This window comes from Pithys albifrons, chromosome 10 (assembly GCF_047495875.1).
Source record: "Pithys albifrons albifrons isolate INPA30051 chromosome 10, PitAlb_v1, whole genome shotgun sequence".
NCBI lineage: Eukaryota > Metazoa > Chordata > Aves > Passeriformes > Thamnophilidae > Pithys > Pithys albifrons.
The window spans coordinates 1,941,114-1,962,889 of record NC_092467.1 but is presented as its reverse complement, the minus strand read 5'-3'; the positions used below and the strand labels follow the sequence as shown (position 1 = coordinate 1,962,889).

The 21,776-nt window shown below is 45.6% G+C and overlaps 1 protein-coding gene across 1 annotated transcript in view; it reads right to left on the bottom strand.

Moving 5' to 3' along the window:
- Nucleotides 1-21,776, bottom strand: part of RGL1 (ral guanine nucleotide dissociation stimulator like 1) — a 61,909-nt gene that overhangs the window by 6,771 nt on the left and 33,362 nt on the right. The window contains exons 5-12 of the mRNA XM_071565121.1: nucleotides 11,971-12,155; nucleotides 8,731-8,855; nucleotides 7,864-8,079; nucleotides 4,807-4,910; nucleotides 3,670-3,754; nucleotides 1,774-1,863; nucleotides 575-661; nucleotides 314-346 (exon numbers count right to left, since the gene is read on the bottom strand). Coding sequence (XP_071421222.1) covers nucleotides 314-346; nucleotides 575-661; nucleotides 1,774-1,863; nucleotides 3,670-3,754; nucleotides 4,807-4,910; nucleotides 7,864-8,079; nucleotides 8,731-8,855; nucleotides 11,971-12,155 — 925 coding nt within the window. The remainder of the gene's footprint in view (nucleotides 1-313; nucleotides 347-574; nucleotides 662-1,773; nucleotides 1,864-3,669; nucleotides 3,755-4,806; nucleotides 4,911-7,863; nucleotides 8,080-8,730; nucleotides 8,856-11,970; nucleotides 12,156-21,776) is intronic.

The window sequence follows — 21,776 nt, the reverse complement described above, 5'->3', positions numbered from 1 at the left end:
AAGGATCAAGCTGAAAGGAAAAACTGACAGCATTTATTTCTCAGTCCTGTGGTTTGCTCTCCTCAGCCTTTTACCTACAAATAGTTTCCTGCAGCAGCAGATCATCTTTACTAACTACCTTCTTGAAAGCAAGGGTCTGGTTCAGCTCACAGGACAGGCACAGGCAGGCAAAGGCTCACAGAGTGTCAGGGATCCATTCTTTCCTCATGAACTTACATAAGAAAGCAGCTGCTAAAAGACAAGTGGCCCTTGCCAAGGGAATGCTCTACAAGAAGGCACCAATAACTCCAAAATCACAGAACATTCAACTTACCCTTCGTCTCTTCTCAAAATTGATCAGGCCACCCTGTTGGAAGGAAAGACAAAGGGTCAGAGAAGAGCTAAGCCTGTCCCTTGAGAAAACTGCATTCAAATCTACACAAGATGCTTGTTAATGAGACTGCATATGGCTTCCTTTTTTGTTTGAAAGCACTTTTTTAAGACCTGCAGGTGAACCCAGCAGAAGATACCAGGACAGACAGTGCTGGGAAGGCAGGGAGGATATTTCAGGTTCCAAATAAGTGCCCCAGATTACCTCCACATAGTCCTGCAGGGCTGTGTCAAGCATGATGAGATCAGTCAGGAAGGTGCCAAGGTAAGGGACTGTGCCTTGCATCACTCCCTGCAAGTGAGCAGAGCAGTGCTGCGTTAATTAACTGAAAAAGGATCATGATTAGAATTCTAGCACCCTTCTGTGTATGAAAATGAAATAAAAGTAATCTGCTTAACCAAAGAGCAGCCTTATAATTATTTTTCTTTTCACTACATCATTCTCATTATCTAATTTAGAATTTCAATCAAATTCCATTGAGAGCAGGATGCTCTCACAGATATTGCCAAGTGGGTTTATATTACAATATTGCCACCACTGATTTCCAGCATTGGGTCCCCAGGAATCCTATCTGTGGAAGAAGCACTGAGGGACCTGGGACAGAGTCCCTCAGTCATCTGCTGCAGGAGGATGGTCCTGGCCAGGCTGCAGGAGCAGTTTCTGCTTCATTCCAGCAGATTTTTAATTAATGATGTGTTATACCATGTGACAGTCCAGTCAAGCCATGGTCTTTTCCCTCCAAAAGTGATCATCTTCCCCAGCCATCCACTGCATTTTAATGGCAATTATTCACATTTTAAACATATAGACTGCCAGCACTTGCAGAATTCAGGCTGGCTCTACACTTGTGAAGGGAACACTTGTTTCTACCATCCAAAAGGACCTGTGTTTTTTCCAGTCAGACAAATAGACAGACAAGAATCATATTCAGCATTTTGACCTCCCTATCCCAGAAATCTCTCCCTCTGTCCTTTTAAATCATTGCCAACTTGGAGACAAAAGCCATTTTCAGCAGCAGACTGGCACCCAGACCCATTTCACAAAGCAATCTCTGTAGGAGCCCCTGCAATTTTCAAGTTGCTATGTCAGAAGCTTCATGAGACTTCTGCTCTGGCCAGAGCTGATTATCACAACAACTACAGCATTTACAGCTTGTGCTTTACTACCTGGAAATTGTGGGGCTTTCCCATGTTTAAGGGGTAACAGGAGCAGATAATGGCATTCTTTCTTGTAGGACAGAAACAAGAGAGCTGAAAATGATTAACACAAGTTTATATCTGTCAGTCACCTCCTGCTCACTCACTCTGGGAAAGACCTTTCCAGGTGTTGCTTCTTACAGAATTCACCAGTTAGGGTTAATCACATTACCAGTTGAAAAAGGGGAGGAAAAATCCCAAACACACCTTATTCTTTTGAAGCTGCAGTCGCTTCTGTGACTTTTTCTGATTCTCCTTCTCGCTGCTGTCCAGATTCGCAAATTTGGATGTTGCTTCCTGTGAGGCAAAAAGGAATGAAAGGCAACTGGTGGATGCTCCAAGCAGTAAATTGCCAACTACATCTGTGTAAATAATTGCAAATATGTTTAACCAGACAAGCTAGGCTAGCAAATACATTTGCTGTAAAACCACCAAATCACCATGTGTTGCTTTTCTGGGACTCAGACACTGACTGGGAATTTTGGATAAAATCCCACAAGATGACTATTAAGGGAATTTTTCTGTAGAACAGAAAGCTAAGTGCTGCTGAAAAATCTCCTGACATTTCCTATCAGAGCAGCTTAGCCATACTTCAGGTGTCCAGATGCTTCCCTGAACTCTGTCCCAACACTCCTGACCTCAGGATTTCTGCTGCATTCCCTGATCAGGCCTCCTGCAAGTAAACATCTCCATCTTGTGCAATGCTTTTCTGTTTTTCTTCTGCTGCCACACCAACGTGGAGATCCAGTGACTGTGGCTTGTTGACTAATCCAAAGCCATGCAGGAAATGAAAGCAATAGGTTTCCATCCCCACAGCTGCAGCTTTCCTGTGAATGGACGAGCTGTTTCACAATAGATCTTTAACCTTTCTTTCCCTGGATATGCAGGGGATGTTGGAGTCACTGTTGTGCTTTTCCAGTGGTTGGAACATGAATCACCATCAGTGCCTGTTTAGGAGGGAGCTGCTCCCTGTCTGGCCCAGTCAACCTGTTCCCCTATGGCATTTTGTCTGCTCTACACTTGGATTTGCAGGATGGATAGGCAAGGTCAAACACAGCTTCCCTAGAGAGGCTATTTATAGGGAAAGAAAACAAAGACTTTGAGGATCCAGTGGACATTAATCCTCTAAATGGTCCAAGATTAAAAGCAGGGGAGAGGTTCCAGCTATTCTGTGGAATTTTTCTCCTCTCATTGCTTTCAGAATGTTTTGCAAATCTGCTTAGGGAAGCTGGTGAGAGTGATTTGCTGGGAGTCAGAGGGCTGGGCTCAGATTGAGTTGTTTTGTCTTCTAATATTTAGTTAAATAGGCTGTTCTGAACACACCTTTTCCCTCTGTGCTTACTATTGTCTTACCTACTTTAAAATTTACCTACAGATGTTGATAAATGGATGATAAACAAAACAGACTGAAAAGTTTGAATGGGTTCCCCCACTATTCCTGGGCAAAACAGTGTTCCAGGGGATGAGGAGGGAGAAATGACAGACTGACTGGGCAGAACTGCCAAGGAGTGAACTGGTTACCCAGTTTATAGGAACTTTTTAAATGGAAACAGAAGAAACCTGTCATAACCATTTCTTAGTTCCTGCAGAATATAACCTTTCCCTGCTCTTCTTTCTCACCCCTTTCAGGTTCCTGAGGTTCACCCAGGAGAGTGCACAAGTCAAGCTGTTCCAGACAGTGCCTGCTTTGTTGTCCATGTGGCCACACACAGAGCAGGAAACCTGCTTCTTCATAATTCCCAGCCCCATTTTCTAGTTCTAAGAAAGATATGGGCTAGTCAGATAAACATCTTGGATTAATTCCTCAGCTGAAGCCGTGGCATTGTTGCAGTGAACTCAAAAGCACTACAGTGGTGCAACCTGGTGGGTTGATGAGCTGCAAGACCTTCTGTTCACCTGGATCCACGCTGCTGTTTGTGGGTACACTACCATTAGGTTCTTCCAGGAACAAGAAAATCAGCTCTCAGCCCAGCAAAACAGCAGATTTTACCTCCCTGAAGCACTACATTTGGTCACTGAAGGAGAGATGAGCTTTGGCAGCTGGTTACAAAAAGACTTCAGCTCAGATTTAATAGAGATCACAAGCCTCATGCTCATTCTCACCTTCATTAGCAGCTCCCTGCTTGTCAGGTAATTGTCATGGTCTGAGAAGATCTCGGACAGCTCTTCATACATCAGCAGGATGTCCCTGCACAGGAAAAAGATTAAATCATTTAGGTCACTAGAAGCACTCAAAACCAGATCAGGTTTTCCTTTGTCTCATGAATCATTAACAGTTGGGCTTACAAAGGATGACACCACCAGAATGCACCAGTGAGAAGCTACACATCTGTTGGGAACCTTCCTGAGATCTTCTGGTGCTCCCAGTCAAGTCAGGCCTTATCAGACAGCACTGCAAAGAAATGCCACGGGCACGCAGACTCTGAGCAGGTTTTCAACCACCCTGCAAGGTGTGAGATGGGTGTAAGAAAAGGTAAAGGGATACAAAGGAACAGAAAGATTGCTGAGAGGTAACCCAAGTACTTCATTTTTGCCCTGTTCCATGCACTCTGGAAAGCTGGAAACATTTAAGTGCAGGAATAGTTTTCTGTTGCCCAACACTATAAATAAAAGATGGCATGGGGAGGCAGAAGGCAAGTCCCACCTCTGTGTAAGGCAGTAGAGAAGGATACTGCCTGGCAGGATGATATTTGAATTTATCAAAGGCAAAGAGATCTGGTTTTGCCATCCTGAACAAGCAGAACATCATCTTTTCACACAGAGGCTTCTGGTGTCTGTGGGGCAGGCAGTAAATATGCCAGGGGAAGTATTATTAATACAAAAAGGTGTTCTCCTGGAAGATATATTATCTTCAATACCGAATTTTGTAGTTTGAGGATATATTTTATGGAAGCATCAGGACCAGGAGAGGATTAGTGAGGGCTTGGAGCAAGCTGGCTGTCCTCAAACTTCATGGGAGAGAGGACAACATGCAGAGATCGTGGGGACCTGGGAGTGGTGTGCATGAGCTGGAGGAGTAGCCATGCCAAGGCTTTTCAAAAGAGGTTGTGGAAGATCCAATAGGCTAAAAAGGACAGAGTCCAGTACCCCCAAGAGCAGATTGTCCCCTCAGGGTGAAAGAGGAGCTCAGCAGGAGTCTGAACCTCCCAGGACCGTGAGGTTCTTGCAACAGAAGTGATGTCCATGAAGAAGCAGAGCAGGGAGAGGATGAAAAGCAGGAGCACTGAAGGGGAGGCTTACTTTGAAACACACATCCAGGTCGTCTTAAGCCGATAGATGGAGTTGGACTGCAGTGCTGAAATAATGGCCCTCAAGGAGGAGAAGTTCTTCAGGATCCTACATTCCTGTGAGAGGAGGGGTTAGAAACACAGAAGCATTAAATGTCAGCATTACAAAGACTTCAGAGCTCTTCTGTCTGAGCAGTGCCCTGCCTGCTACACCTTCTCACTGCTGAACAGGCAAATTGGAGTATCAAAAGTATCACTCCCCCCTCCAGGCACCAAACACTTCATAGGCTTTGGCATTTCTATCTTGTTTTCTTCACTTCCATGTACTTGTGCTATTACAGCTTCCAGTTCTCCCAGCAAAAATCCAAGTGGAATGGAGTCCACAAAGCCAGGCTGAAAAGGCACAAAGGTTACACTTCTTAAAAAGCTCTTTACAGTTATTAATCCCCTTTACCCTTTAGGGGTAAAAACAGGCTTTACCTCTTTGCATGTGGTATTTAAAATGTAAACCCTCAATCATCTGAGTGTCAATTAAAACTAAAGACATGCAAAGGAATAACCTGTTATTCAAGTATGTCTACAGTGTTAAAGAGAAAAACCTTCACAGCTTCTGCAGAGTGGGGATCATAAACATTTCTTATACAGCTTCTCTGTGGCAAAAGCATTGATGGAAAAGGATAATGAAAAACTCAGCTGTCAAAAAGAGTAGCACAGATTCTGATAAAGCAGATGGAAGCAAGGAGAAGGGGAAAGTGTGGCCTGGGACTCTTCAAGAAACTCCTGGAAACCAGTTGGTGGCTCAAGAACAAGAGCACAGGCCCCACAAACGTCAGAATAGGTGTCTGTACATGCAAATTCAGCAGACAAAACACCTGCCAATTTGACCACTGCATGGAGATGAGAATGTATTCCAACTCTGCTTCTGCTTCTGAATGTTTTAGGGGGCTGATTAGTACCCTAACAATGCTGATTACCCGAAGGATCCTTGCAGTGAAAACAGACCTGGATTTACTACCTTTGTAGGACTGAACAAATGTAAAGCATTTTCAGCAGAAGCACAAGTCAGATCTTAATAAACCAGCAGCTCTGTTCAGCAGAGGCATTAGAAATGATTGAACAACTAAGGCAAGGACATGCTCACCCAGTTATTTACCTAAAAAAAAGTCTGTGCAAATGAGCAGGCCACATTTCAGTGTGGCTTAAGGCAGCACCTGCAGCAGGTGGACAGTTATGTAAGACAAAGACCAAGTTCAAGATCATGTGGTAGGACAACCCAGGTCTGAAAGCTATTTTTGCATGGTTTGGGGCCAAAAAAAGCCACATAACAGCTTTTCTTCAGGGACTGGCACGTTTAAGGATGAGACCTTTCTTTATGTTCAACTTGAAATTCAGGTTGGGCAGAACATGAATTCAGAGGCACAGATTACCAGCCTTTCTTTTTTTTCTTTTTTTCAGAACAACAGGAGTTTGGACTAGAAGATCCAATTTGCAACCATCTTGACTTAATTGCACATTGTGTAATTTAAAGGAGATTAGGAATTCAATACTGGATTTAAGTGTTCTCAGTAACTGACTGCAGACTAAACTTGAGCATGCTTTCATTTGCATGGAACAGAATTTTTAGAACTGTTTTCATGCTGTGTCCTTCACCAGGGGAAAACCAGAAAGAATCCTGTGCAGAAACAGCTTTGAAGTAAAAAAATTTAAGCATAACAGGATATTGGTGATTTCAGTTTTACTTCTTATTTTTAAAGAAAATATTGTTTGAGTGAAGTTGGCTGCTCCTGCTCAGGAACCTCAGGCTTAGGTGGAGCAGAGAGGTTTGGCAGTGAGAGAAAGCACTCACTTTATCTTTTAAACCAAGAAAATGGATTCAAAAGTCCCAAAGAGGTAACAAAGGTGGGACTCCATGCTGTTGCTACAGGCTGAGTTGTCAGTCAATAACTGCACTTTAATGAGTGGATTGTTTTCTAATTGAGGCACCTAACGACTCCAGACACTCATTTGCATGCAGAAAGCAAGCAGCTTTCTTCAGGAGGGGGCAGCTGAGTGCAGACGCCCCAGCTGTGGGATGTGCAGCTGCTCTGCAGAGTGTGCACATGCATGTTGTGTGTCCAGCTTGAGTCTGGGGAGAAGCACTGAATCAGCAGTGGGGGAGGACAGAGTTCTCCACCCACAGAGCAGGATGATGAGAGCAGTGCCTGTCCTGGCTTCCCTTTTGCCCTGTGATGATGAGGAAGCTCTTCCTCCTTGTTGGCTACCCCATAAAGGCCCTTTCAGCTGGTGCCTTTACAACCTAAAGATCTGCATGTTGAAAATAAGGACTCAACCTTTCTAAGCCTTTCATATGGGCAATAAAGCATCATGAGATGATAAGGAAGGCAAGCAGACGTCAGTGCCACAGGAGGGGTGGAAGACTTTCCCCATACCAGTTCCCTGAACCATGCAGTTGCCAGAGCTCAGGTGCCAGGACTAAATGCTGCCTCTGGAAGTACAGAAGTGCATTGTCAAGGCTGGGAAGCCTCTGTTCTTTTGCTTTTCCTGACTGCTTCTTTTGTACAGCTCAGAAAGAATTCATGTGCTTCTTAAAGGTCAACACACATCCACATGGAAGTGTCCAAAATGTTCTCTGAAAAATCTAAGAAATCATCAAAGTAGAGTAATGTAAAGAAGGCATGCAAAGACTAAGAAACATGGAATCTGCTATAAGAAACTCCCAGAAGCTCTGCTGAGGCACATGGAGAACAGGAAGGTGATTCCAGCCATCCAGCACAGCTTCACCACCCCAGTGGTGATTCCAGCAGTGGACAAGGGAAGGGCTACAGAAACCATCCAGCTGGACTTCTCCAAACCTTTGACATGAAATGTCAAACCTTTGACATTTCCACACTGGGGAAGAACTAAGGAGGGGAAGGTCAATATTCATTTGGTATCACAAAGAAAATGAGTTAAAAATAGAAATAATTAGTTAAGATGGCCTGGACCAATGTGTACAACCCTCTTCTCCCCTCCCAATTCCCTTACTCCAAGGCACCTGCCCAAAAAGCAATAAACAGAATAAATGCTTTACATGTGCAATATGAATCCACTTCTCAATGATCTTGGCTCTCTGCTGGATTTTGAGCTCCTTGGTCCCCAGGATAGTGCTGACAACACACTTGGTGACTGCATTGAACTGAGTGATGGTGGCCCTCACAGTAGGAGCCAGGTTCTTGTTTTCTTTCTTATCCCTTTGAGACCAGATGCAGCCCAAACAGTGGTAGGGCACAACTTTCTTGAAGAGCATCTAGAGTGAAACAGAGGAGTGGTGAGCCAGCAGGATTCTCCTAAGTCTCTTTTATCCCCGAGAAGAAATGCAGGTTTACAGTACAAATTGGATTTAAATCTAATATGGCATTCAAAGAGAGATATTGGGTTTCTTTTCATTTAAAATGTGTGCTTGGGCACACTCTTTATAGGCTTGATGCCCTGAAAGAACTGCCAGTTAAACAATGCTGGGAAAATAAGGGACACTTTTATAGCATTTGCATGACCGAGGTGAAAATTCTTTATATATTGGTATTTGAAGGAGATTGACACAGGCAAAGCAAATTAAAGCACTACCACTGACAGTTTAGGCCAGGTAGCAACAGAGTGAAAATGTGCTATTTCTCAGGTATCAAGTATTAAATTTTGCAAAAAAGCCTACAAAGTATATATTCCCACTTTCTTTTAAACCAAACCAAACCACACCACACCTTCAGAGTGACTGAAGGAAAAAGGCCAGAGACTGAAGCAGTTGGGATCATGACAGAGCTGTGTTCTGTGTCCCAACAACAGGCCTGGTCTGGAACACTACACTTAGAGCAATGGAACTTAAAAATATTAATATGTATTAAATAATTTTATATAGCTAGATATGTACTATCTATATAATTATATGTAATACTCTACATACCACATCCATGTATGTCAACTGTTCTGCCACAACATGGTCTTGAAAAGAGGAGAATTCTTCTGGATTGCTGATCTCCAGTGCTTCTCCATCAACCAGGTCACTGGAGGAAGTGCTGCATAACCCATCTGGCCAGGATGGAAACAATGAACAGCAAACAATGAACCAGAGCAGGTGACTGTTTATTTTGAAACATCACTGTATTAGAGCAGAACACCCCAAGGGTCCTGCCTGGTGTAATGGTCCCACTGTGCTGCAGCTTTGAGCTACAAAAACGACCAGAAAGTCAAACTGGCAAAGGAAAAGTGGAATAAAAAGGAATAGAGAAAACTGAGCTGTTCAGGGTTCTCTTAGCAAAGTGGCTTAACCCATTTGCTATTTTTTTCTGAAAAAAAAGCATCACCACCACTCCAACAAAAACTCTGTGTTAACACTGTGGAATTTTGTTAATCTACTTTTCAGTATTTCTATTTTTTAAAAAAATTATCAAACTACAAAGGGCTGAGGCTGCAGTTATATCCCCAAAATATTGCATGAGGTGAGGAGTGCTTTTCTATCTAGAAATAAAAGGAGATACCAGATTTCTTGGCACCATTTATGGCTACATGGACTATATTGAAGAGAGTTTATTGCACCATCCTGCAGCTTCCCTCTCAGAGAATTTTTCCCAGGAAAGGGAATAGAGTGAGCAACTACAGCATTTTGCTGAATGCTTCTAAATTTGCACTGGGCAGCAGAGACAAGGTGAGAAAGCAGAACCCTCCTCATGGGGGAGCCTCACCCAGTGCAGCAGGGAAAGGGTTTCACAACTGCTCCCATGTCACCTTTTGCCTCCCAAGCACTGGGAATAAAAAATTAAAACACCAAGAAATATGCTCTTGGTAGAGGATGAAGTCAAATGAAAAACCCCTCAAAATAAATCCTAGTCCCTTTTACTGTAAGACAACAGTAACTCCTTAAGGAGGGAGGAAAAGTTTGGAAGACTGACAATGGCAGTACTGGGTTTGCCACTAGCGAGACTTCATTAACCAAGTATTTTATGCAAGACTTCACACCCAGGGTAAAGCAGAAGATTAAAGCAAACAACAGCAGATACAGTGATACAGAATCAGTATTTCTCAAAATCCTTGGTTTTACCTTCCTTCATTAATTAGACAATGATCATCACCATAAATTGCTACGGTTTTGATGCAACAAATTACATCTACAGGCTGATTTCCACCTGGACACTCAAATTGCACAATTTACTGCCAGAGCTCAATGAGATAAATGGAGAACTCTATTCCAGAGTTACTTTTCTGTGGTTGTTTTATAATTAAATGGACTTTGACTGAACTGTTACAAGAATCTCTCTCTTTCTGGCTTTGTAACTCCCCCTTTTCCTTTCAGCTCTTGAAATTCAACTCAAAATCCACATCCTGGAGTTGCAGCCCTACCCAAAACCTCACAGCTCCCTTAAAGCCAGGTCCTGGAATCCAATGCAAATTTTCTCTTTCTTTTTTTCATGCCTTTCGTCTCCTTCATAAATGTGTAACGAGGCTTTTCCCTACTCTCCAACAAGCTGGAATCCTCTTGCACTCAAGTATCTCATCCTCTTCAAAGCCCTCTGAGGCTCTCAGCCCTCTCAAAGCCTGACTGCCCTCTTGACTGCACTGAGAGCATCCACGTGCCCCTTGTGAATTTGTAAGCTCTGCCTGTCCTTGCTTTGATTTGCTCAAGCTACAGGAATTGAGGCCAGGGACAGCTTTATGTACCTGTCTGGGACTGCAATCTGATCTCCTGGCGTGGCTGATGGCAGCATGGCATGAAGGTCTCACCACCCAAATCAAGCTGCAGCACACAGACTTGTAAATTCAGAGCACAATGAATGCTTGGGAATGGTAATTATCACAATTGCAGACAACATATTAAGAACTTTGAAAGAGATTTCTGAAATGCACAAAGATGGAGCTCTGATAAAGTAAGGCAACCCCAAACTCCTCTCTGAAGGCTCCACAGCTTAATTTTGTTATCCTGCTCCTGTCTTACCCTAAGTACCAGGCTCACCTCTGCCACATCTTGGGAAATGTTGTCATTCAAACTGACCCATCTATATGGCCCAAAAAAGAAGCTTTTCAGCTCTTACTTGAGGAAACAAATGCAGAAGCAGGGCTGCTGGAATCTCCTGTCCACTCTGAAGAACACAGAGACCAAATACAGCTCTCCTGAGCTTTCTTTCTTTGACCTGGGGGAACCCAGCCCAGGAAAAGTCATCAACAGGCACATATTGGCCATCCTGTTCCCTCACCTGTGGTCAATAAGGAAAAGGCCTGGGCTCTGTGCATTACTCCTTTCTATGCTAATGACCGAGTTCATTTGGCATTTCACAGTATTATGCATCAAGGTGATATTTCTGGAACATCCTGCAGGCAGGATTTTTATGGGATGAAAGGGTATTTTTCTGGCATTTCCTTTAGGACATGAATTATTCCCTCTCACCTCTCTACCAAAGCTGGAAGTTGATTGTAGTTCTCATTCACATACTACATGGGCTCCTATGACTGCCCAGCCCAGGCCACAGGAAGCTCTCTGAGCAGGAGGAGGGCACGTGTCAGCCCTGCTGGTGCACACAGATTGTGTCACTGCAGTTCACTATTGTTCCAGTGCATTGTGACCCCCAAGAACGTCAGTTTTTCCTCTGTCCTTGGGCTCCAGCAGCCAGGCACTCCAATAGGAAAAAACAGCCCCAGACACTTCCTTTGGCAAGATGGTAACTAGGAGGAAAAGCTGCAGGAAAACAAAGCCTGTGACTCAAACTGCATTTTGTCACAGCTCTGCATTCTGGCTTTCGTTGGTTTGGGGGTTTCCTGCGGGGGAGGTTTGAAGTGAGGAGCCCAGCTAGAGAGCAGCTGTGTTTTAGCACAATGGCATGGGAAGTGTGCTGACAATTAACCACTTGGCTGCTGCAGTGATGTCAAACCTTTGGCTAAATATTACAGTAAGTGCTGGATTTCCCAATCCCTCACAGAAAGAACAGATACAGGCACCTGTACTGGAAGACTATTTGATCCCTCACAGAACCTCACACAGAGGTGTTTAGTTTGGTTTGGTTTTGGTTTGTTTTTTTTTTAAAGAAGAAATGAGAAAAAAGTCACTGGTGAGCCTCATAATATTATTGAGAGGCATGAGAGGTGTTGAAACATAGTCCACATAACTCCCTTATGGTCTGAGAGAACAGAGAGACACAAGTAAAAGGGAACTCACCAACAGTTTCCACTTCTTGGTTCTGGAACTGCTTCAAGAGGTTCTGCACCTTACTCTCCATGTCAGAATTGGGCATGTTGTTCTTCAGGTAATGCAGCAACTTCAGCAAACATGTGTGGTCAGGTGGCTCTCTGAAGTCCTCAGAGCACTGGTCGAGCCAAGCCCGTAGGACTGAGGCTATTTCACTGGAAGCAAACAGAGAGAGCACAGTGTTCACACACAGCCTGCACTGGTAGAACTGCAGCTGCATGGAGCTGCCACTGATGGAACTGGAACTGCGTGGACCTGTCAGTGGTGGAACTGCAGCTGCGTGGAGCTGCCACTGGTGGAACTGGAACTGCGTGGAGCTGCCACTGGTGGAACTGGAACTGCGTGGACCTGTCAGTGGTGGAACTGCAGCTGCGTGGAGCTGCCACTGGTGGAACTGCAGCTGCGTGGAGCTGCCACTGGTGGAACTGCAGCTGCGTGGAGCTGCCACTGGTGGAACTGGAACTGCATGGACCAGTCACTGGTGGAACTGGAACTGCATGGACCAGTCACTGATGTCCCTGTGTCTGCCAGGACAGAACAGCCACCCAGCTGAAGGATCTTTGCTGAGCTCTACCATGAAATAACTACCAGACATTACACACACAATCGACAGCAGAATGTAATTCCTTCATTCCCCCTTGTGCCAGTGGGAAAAGCTCAATGTTTGCTCCACAATTGCTCCCTGGGATGTTGTGGGAAAATAGCAGGGAGGAAACAAGGTATTTATGGCTCCTTCCAGTGGAAGTGCTGAATCAAAAATGTCCTCTGGGGCCTTTCATCAGTCACTCTGCAGTCTGGGACCAACCTGTGCTGCTCGTCTGCAGTCCCAGGACAAAGCTTCCCTGTACATGAACCCTCGGGTTTCATGGGGGAAATAGGAGTCTAATCCTGAAACTAACCCCCCCAGGCACACACAGGTAGTGGGATTGCCTCATCTGTGAGGATAAACCCTCCCTGCCATACGTGCAGGGTGATGCTGCCCATGCCCAGGATCAAACTTGAAGCACCAAGGGAGTCGAGCCCAGAAGACACACTGTTCTTGCTGAGCTGAGGATGAAATGCCTAACAAAAACATACAAGCAGAAGCTTGGCTTCATCTTTAGCCCAAATACAAGGAATGGCTGTCAAATTACACCATGCAAAAAGGCATCTCACTCATGCTGGCAGTGCAGAAAAAAAGATGCTTCAGGAGTTACAGGGCCATGGGATTTTGTTCAGGAAAGTTATCTTCCTTACACACATGAATCTAAAAGGACACCAAGTGCCCACGGACAATCCTACAGACTGAGGGGGCTGAGGGAAACCAGAGCTGAGAAATCAGTGTGGTTTCCACAAAGCCTGAAATGGAGGGAACTGATCTGCTTATCTGCTTTTCCTGCTTTATGTAGGTTTGCATCCACACCCACACACTAGATTGGTACTTAGACATTGCACAAATGTGTGCCTGTGGGAATGCCCTTAAATCCTGCATTTGCAAGGAGTTTTCATAATCTCAGCTTGATTTTGTTAGAAAATAAGAGTAAACTATGGTTTTCCAGGACTAACTTACACAGTTGTTGACAAATTTCAACTGAGTGTGGAAAAACCAGAAGACGGCTGGAAAATAACCAAATTTCTTAAAGTATTAAGCTCCTTATTTCAGAATAAAGGGTACAATAAACTTCCTGAAAAAAAGGTCCTGAAGATTTCTTCTGTGTCACTGAAACTATGCCTGTACTTCAAATCTCTTCCAGCCTGGAGAGCTCTTCTGTCAGAGCTGTATGCAAATACTGGCACATTCCTGCTGCAGTCTCTGGTTAACTCAGCTGCTCAGTGCATCCAAAATAAACCAATATTTAGGAAAGAGTAAAGAGAATTTCTCCCACTCTCTGTGTCTCATCTGAACTGTATTAGTTTTTTCTCAAAACTCAGTTAACTTTTAATCCCACACAGATTTCATTTTACAAGTCCTATCCATTGAAGTCTGTTGTTTCTTCCCTTTCTTGACCTGACATTGTGGCAACTTTGAATTTTCAATTAAGAGTATTTGGAAATCTGTCAGTAATATTGTTTGGTTAGCCTTGCTGACAAGAGAAATGCTGGAATTACAATTTCAGAGCTACAAAGAGTATTTACAACCAAAAATTAACATGCAAACACACTCTGGATTTCAGGTTTCATTGCAAACATGAAACACGTTGTGCAGCTTGGAAGTCTCTACATTGGAGAACTATTCTGGAGTGAATTTTCACAAGTCAGCTCAGACAAACTTCCATCACATGTGCAACAAGTACAGCCTTCATGGTTTAGGCCAGTGGTGGTCAAACCTTTCATCTGGAGCTTCCAGACTGTTTTACTCCGCCAGGACAGGTGTCCGCCAACATCCAGTGCCCCATGACCACCATGGCACAGCCAACAGTGCCAGCCCAGCTCCACATCCCAAGGCCAGGAAAGGCCACAACAGGCAGATGTGCCTTCTCCATGCCCAAATTGTGCATTTCCTCCTGCTCTGTGCTCCTTTTCCTCACCCACATCACCAACTCATCATCATCCCCACAGGTTCCACCACCAAAACCCAGGCTGAGTATTCTATTCTTGTGAGCATTTATCAGTTCAGCAATGACCTGAAAGGAGGAGCCTCTCCACTCTTGCACTAATACTGGTCACACACTCTCTCCACTAAGCTCAGTTTCCAGAGGCTTGGTTGGTGGCCGCTTTCATAAGCTGAAGAATAAACAGAGTTTAAGACAGACTCACTCGGTCTCCCAGAGCAGGGTGAAGAGTTCACAGCTGTTACACATACTGGGTTTTGCCAGCAAAATCATTTCAGCCAAGAGGGGAAACAGGGAAGAGAGGAGAGGTCCACTGTGACCTACAGACCTCCTGCTGCCTGACTGCTTTGTTGGTGTGGCAGGGAATGCAGGTCTCCAAAAAGGGGCTGGACATATGCCCATGCCTTGCAGCAGCTTTATGTTTGCTGCCCTTGCAAAGGAACTCCCTGTGCTCAACAGACCCAGGTAGGACAGGAGCCTTCTGAGAGCTCAGACAGGAGAGGAACATCACAGACTACATTTTTCACAGATTCACTATGAACTATAATTTTTTCCTTTCCGGCCTATACAAAAAAACAAACCCTCAATGTTTAACTTCTGTCCTGCCACCCACAGGCTCTAGGTTCTGCTCAGCAGTTCTTCCAAGCTTCACACCTATCAGAAAACGTTCTGATTTCCACACTAGCTTTGCTTGAAGTCCATGTCTGAAGGTTTCATTCTCCACAGTCTGCCTGCTGTTGGGTGGAAGAAGCATATCTGAGTCTGTCATTCACAAACAGAAACTACTCAGCCACTTCCCTTTGCCCATGAGCTGCCACAGAAGGGGATGGGCAGCTCCAAGTGACAGAATCACAGAATCAGCGGGGTTGGAAGAGACCTCTGGGATCATCAAGTCCAACCCTTGATCCAACCCCACTCTGACCACCAGATCATGACACTGAGTCCAGTCTCATCTCAAAAACCTCCAGGGACAGTGAATCCACCCCCTCTCTGGGCTGGTCTGACAGCTCTGTTGGCTTAGAGGGCAGAGAGAGGGTGGGAAATGAGCCCTTCCTACCCCACGGCCACACAGGAATTCTGCAGGGAGTTATCTCAGATGCAAAGACAGCTATGGCAGTCCTGAAGTGATCTGACAGGAAGGAATAATTTCTTGGCAAAAAAGGCAAAAGCAGCTTTTTCTTCCCACCACAATAATTTCTAAAGAATGGGTAGAAGGGAATCTCAACAACTAAGGAGAACCTCAGTTGCGAAAAGAAAATAAATTATTTATTTCGTATGAAATTATACAGGAATGTGCACAAAACTAACTGTAATTTGCCAATGCATACTTAAGACCATCAGCCTCCTGACAGAGGGCTCTTCCCTGCCTTCCACTGCAATGATGTTCAGGCTTGCTCACACACACACTAAATTTTAGACAGTTGCCTTTTCTCAGTTTTGCTTGTTAAATCAGGGTAAAATCAGGGCTAAAATGTGTGTAAGCCACAAGCAAAGGTGCTGCAAGGGTGACTTCTCACACCCAGCCTGTTTGTAAACACTGTCCTGATGACTTCCAGCAAATTATCTGCTCCTTCTGATTTGGCAAAAACTCACTAAATAACATATGGGAGGCTTTTGCTGCCACACAAAAGCCACTAAAGAGAAGCTCTACGAGCTATTCTTTGTTTTAATTGAGATGCCAATCACTATTTTTCTTTCTAATTATTCTTTTTTGGTTGTTTTCATAACTCTCCCACTCTTCCAGTGCTAATACTGCCCCTAGTTTGACTCTGCTTCTCATGTAACCACACTGGTTTCTGTTGTTTTAGCTTAACTGGCTTTACTGGAATGAATGCTGATTGTTGCTTTCCCAAATGAATCTTAACTGCTCCCCACCATGGATTTCCCAGGCATCAACCAATTTCCCCATTTTCCATTCCAGCCAATTTTCTTCCCTTTGTCTTCTATTCCTTTGGAGTCTGTTGTCCTGGAGCACAATGTTTCAGGACTGGTTTTATATCTCCAGTGCTGTAACTGTGCACATTGTCTTGCAGGGGGACTGTTTGGTTCAGGAGGAATTAAAAGACAAGTGTTTGGTCAGGAAAGTCTAAATGCACAAAAAGCCATGGGAGAATGTTTGCTTGTCACTGTGAGAACCTCCAAACGTTGTGGTGTTACACTGAAGGTTTTGGTATTTACTATTTTAATGCAGAAGAGGAGAGGTAAATATTCAAGACATGCCCTGTGGTAAGTGAGTAACTGTTTCTCTGTTTGAAGTGCTTCCCCCAAATGCTAAGGTATGAAACATGGAGAATTCAGTTCAGCTTTGAGTTGCTCTGCCTGTGGTTTTCACTGTGCCACATTCCAAGTTTTAATAACAAATAAACTCCACGCTTTCATAATAAAGAAAATGCAACTGTGAGCTGACATTCAAGACAAACAAAGAAGTGCCAGGTATTTTGATTCATTTTTGGGGCCTGTCACTCACTGAGGTAGAACATCCCCAAGAGTGCTCCAACCCAGCAAACCAAAGCCAGCAGCAGAAGGAAACCACAACCTCAGAGGCCAGGAGGCTTGAAAGGACTTTTGCTTTCACTCAAGGATTCAAAAGCCTCAGGATACAGCCCTGGCAGTACTGATGTTAAACCTCTGGAAAGCAAATAAACAAAAAATCACGGTCCAAGTCCACAGAGGAACATGGCAACATTGTCTGCCCCTTGAAAATCCTTTCCTGCAGGTAATCTCAGTTCATAAAACTGTTTTTTCAAGAAGTCTTCACATAACTAGATTCAATTACCATTAAACTCAGCTTCCCTGAATGCAAACACTGCAGACAAGCCCAGATTGCCAGCCTGACCTTTGTTCTGTGTGTCTGGACAGCAATGAATCACTTCTGGGAACTTCATGGACACAACTCTAAAGCTCGTGGCAGCAAACTCAGCACCTTTTCTGGCTGAGGGGTGATGTGCTGCCTCAGCTGCCCAGGCCTGGCAAGGTAGCTCAGCACCATTCGGGCCCCTCACATTGCTCAGAGGCATCTCAGCATCCAGGGAAGTCACCAACTTCCAAAAGGTACAGCCCCACAGAGGACATTTTAGAGTTCAAAGGCTTTATGGTTTTTTCTGTGTCCTCAGTGTCTGCATGTTTAATAGATCACCTCTTTGAAAGCATGGAGCCTGTGCTTTGGGTGCAGTTGGCTGCCAGCAATGCATTGGTTGCCCAGAGATGAAAACTAACTCCATCTTTCACTAGGAGTGGGAGACAGGGCACAAGTTATTCCACACACCCTCCTGCAAGGGAACTCCAACCTTGTAACAGCAGGTTAAAGGTTAACTGAGGAACTGTCCTGCTCTGAAAGGAGATCATGGTGATCATGTCCTATCACCAAAGGCATTGTTTCTAACTATCTTGTGGGCAATAAACAACCATTTTGGGAGGGCTGAAGGCCCCAAACAGCATTAATTGCTTGGTTTGCTGATCCCCTTCCCAGAACACACAAAAGTGCTCAAGATCTCCCCGAGGTGACCGTCTCACAGAATCACAGAATCGATTGGGTTGGAAAAGACCTCCAAGATCATTGAGTCCAACCCTTGGTCCAACTCCAGTCCCTTTACCAGATCATGGCACTCAGTGCCACATCCAATCTGCGTTTAAAAATCTCCAGGGATGGTGAATCCACCCCCTCTCTGGGCAGCCCATTCCAATCCCTGAGCACTCTCTCTGTGAAGAATTTTTTTCTGATATCCAACTTAAATTTCCCCTGGCAGAGCTTGAGCCCATCGTGCCCCCTTGTCCTATTGCTGAGTGCCTGGGAGAAGAGACCAACCCCCACCTGGCCACAACTTCCCTTCAGGCAGTTCCAGACAGTGCTGAGGTCACCTCTGAGCCTCCTCTTCTCCAGGCTAAACACCCCCAGCTCCCTCAGCCTCTCCCCACAGCACTTGTGCTCCAGTCCCTTCTCCAGCCTCGTTGCTCTTCTCTGGCCCCGCTCCAGCCCCTCAATCTCTTGCCTCAACTGAGGGGCCCAGAACTGAACACAACACTCAAGGTGTGGCCTCCCCAAGGCAGAGTCCAGGGGAAGGGTCACTGCCCTGGGCCTGCTGGCCACAATAGTTTTGATACAGGACAGGATCCCATTGGCCTTCTTGGCCACCTGGGCACACTGGTGGCTCCTGTTGAGCTTCCTGTCCCTCAGTCCCCCCAGGTCCCTCTGCCTGGCTGCTCTCCAGCCACTCTGTGCCCAGCCTGGAGCGCTGCAGGGGTTAGGGTGGCCAAAGGGCAGGACCTGCACTTGGCCTTGTTGAACTCCATCCCACTGGAATCAGCCCATCTCTCCAGTCTCTCCAGATCCCTCTGCAGAGCCCTCCTGCCTTCCAGCAGGTCGACACTCCCTCCCAACTTGGTGTCATCAGCAAATTTGCTGATGTTGGACTCAATCCCCTCATCTAAATCATCACTAAAGATGTTAAACAGGACTGGACCCAACACAGACCCCTGGGGAACACCACTGGTGACCAGCTGGATGCAGCTCCATTCACCAGCACTCTCTGGGCCCGACCCTCCAGCCAGCTTCTGACCCAGCAGAGGGTACACCTGTCCAGGCCATGGGCTACCAGCTTTTCCAGGAGTATATTATGGGAGACAGTGCCAAAGGCCTTGCTGAAGTCCAGATAGACACATCCTCAGCCTTCCCCTCCTCCACCAGGTGGGTCACCTGATCATAAAAAGAGATCAGGTTGGTCAGACAGGACCTGCCCCTCCTAAACCCCTGCTGGCTGGGTCTAATCCCTTGTCCATCCTGAAGGTGCTGTGTGATTGCACTCAGGATGAACTGCTCCATAACCCTGCCAGGCACAGAGGTCAGGCTGACAGGCCTGGAGTTGCCAGGGTCAGCCTTGCAGCCCTTTTTGTGGATTGGGGTGACATTGGCCAACCTCCAATCATCTGGGACCTCCTCAGAGAGCCAGGACTGTTGGAAGATGATGGAGAGTGGCTTGGCAAGCTCTTCTGCCAGCTCAGTAAGTCAGTCACTATTTCCTCCTGGAATACAGGGGGGCTATTCAGCTCCCTCTCCCTGTCCACCAGCTCCAGAGGCCAGTTGTCTTGAGGGCCACCTGTCTTTCTGGTGAAAACTGAGGCAAAGTAGGTGTTAAGTACCTCAGCCTTCTCCTCATCTTCCTTAACTATATTTCCCTCCAAGTCCAACAGAGAATGGAGGTTTTCCTTGCCCCTCCTTTTGATTAATGTATTTATAGAAGGACTTTTTGTTATCCCTAACTGAATTAGCCAAATTTACTTCAAATTCCACTTTTCTTTCCCTAATTTTTTCCTGCATGACCCAGCTCTATCTGTAAATTCCTCATAAGTAGCCAGCCCTTTTTTCCATAGTCTGTAAACTTTCTTTTTATCCCTGATTTCTTTCAGAATCTCCCTATTTAACCAAGCTGGCCGTTCTTCCCCCCCAGCTGGACTTTGGGCACACTGGGACAGCCTCTTGCTGTGCACTCAAAATTTCCTTCTTAAAACATGTCCATCCCTCCTGACCCCCCTTGCCTTTAAGGGTTGTTTCCCAGGGTATGCTCTGAATTGGTCTTTTGAATAGGCCAAAATCTGCTCTCTGGAAGTCCAGAGTAGAGGTTTTAATGGTGGCTCTCCTTACATCCCTGAGGACTGAAAATTCTATTATTTCATGGTCACTGTGCCCCAGGTGGCCTCCAACCACTACATCATCTACCAGCCCCTCTCTGTTTGTAAACAGTAGGTCTAGCAGGGCCTTACCCCTGGTAGGCTCATTTATCAGTTGATGAAGGAAATTGTCCTCTATACACTCCAGGAACCTCCTTGACTGCCTCTTCTCTGCAGTATGAAGCTCCCAGCAGATTTCTGGCAGGTTAAAGTCACCCACAAGAACAAGGGCTGGAGATTTTGAGACATCCACCAGCTGCTTGTAGAATAATTCATCTCCATCATCCTGGTTGGGTGGTCTGTAACAGACACCCTCAAGGGTGTCAGCCTTGTTGGCCTTCCCCCTGATTCTGGCCCACAGGCACTCAACCTTGTCACTGCTGACCTCAACTTCAACAGAGTCAAGAGACTCTCTAACATATAAAGCCACCCCTCCACCTCTCCTTCCCTGCCTGTCTTTTCTGAAGAGCTTGTAGCCCCCCATAGCAGCACTCCAGTCATGTGAGTCATCCCACCACATTTCTGTGACAGCAAGTATGTCATAGTTTTCCTGCTGCACTGTGGCTTCCAGCTCCTCTTGTTTGTTTCCCATACTGTGTGCATTGGTGTACATGCACTTCAGCTGGGCCATTGATTTCATTCTCAACTCGGGCTCTGTGCCCTTAGGTTTGTCTCTGGAGAGCCTGGTTTCAGTCCCTTCCCCCTTCAAACCCAGTTTAAAGCCCTCCTAACCAATCCTGCCAACTTATGGGCCACAGTTCTTTTGCCCTTCCTGGATAAATGAAGCCCATTTGCTTTGACGAGACTGGGCAATATGGAGTTTGTCCCATGATCAAAAACCCCAAAATTTTGACGATAGCACCATCCCCTAAGCCACCTCTTGGTAAGCTGGGCTTTCCTAAACCTCTCCTCATTCATCCCAGCTAGCACAGGAACTGAGGCAATTACTACCTGTGCTCCTGTCCCATGAAGAGATCGGGTCAGTGCCTTAAAATCTTTTTAAATTACTCTGGTACTCCTTTTATTAATGTCATCACTTCCAACCTGGTCAACCAACAGCGGGTAATTGTCTGAGGGTTGAATAAGCTTAGGAAGTATTTTGGTAATATCCCTCACCCTGGCCCTGGGAAGGCAGCAAACTTCCCTGTGGGACGGGTCTGGCCGACATAGAGGGCCCTCAGTTCCCCTCAAAAGGGAGTCACCGATTACAACAACCCTTCTCTTTTTCCTCTTACCTGTAGTCGTAACCCATCCAGTAGACTGGGGGTAACCAGAAGACCTTGTAGACAGATCCTCCTCCTGACTGTCCTCATCCAGAGCCATATACCTGTTTTTTAAGGGCACCCTGGCAGGTGAAAGGGGTCGAGAGGGGGTGTTTTTGCCTATGCGACCAGGCACCTGTTTCCATTCGTCCCCATCCCTATGGTTTGTTCTGTCTGCCTGATGGCAGGAGGGGCTGGGCTTCACCACCTCCTGCTGGGCTTCCTTAGGAGTGGAAAGGGTGTGACTCCACCAGTCAATTTCCCTTTCACTCTCTCTTATGTTTCTGAGCCTTTCCACCTCTTCCTTTAGCTCTGCCAC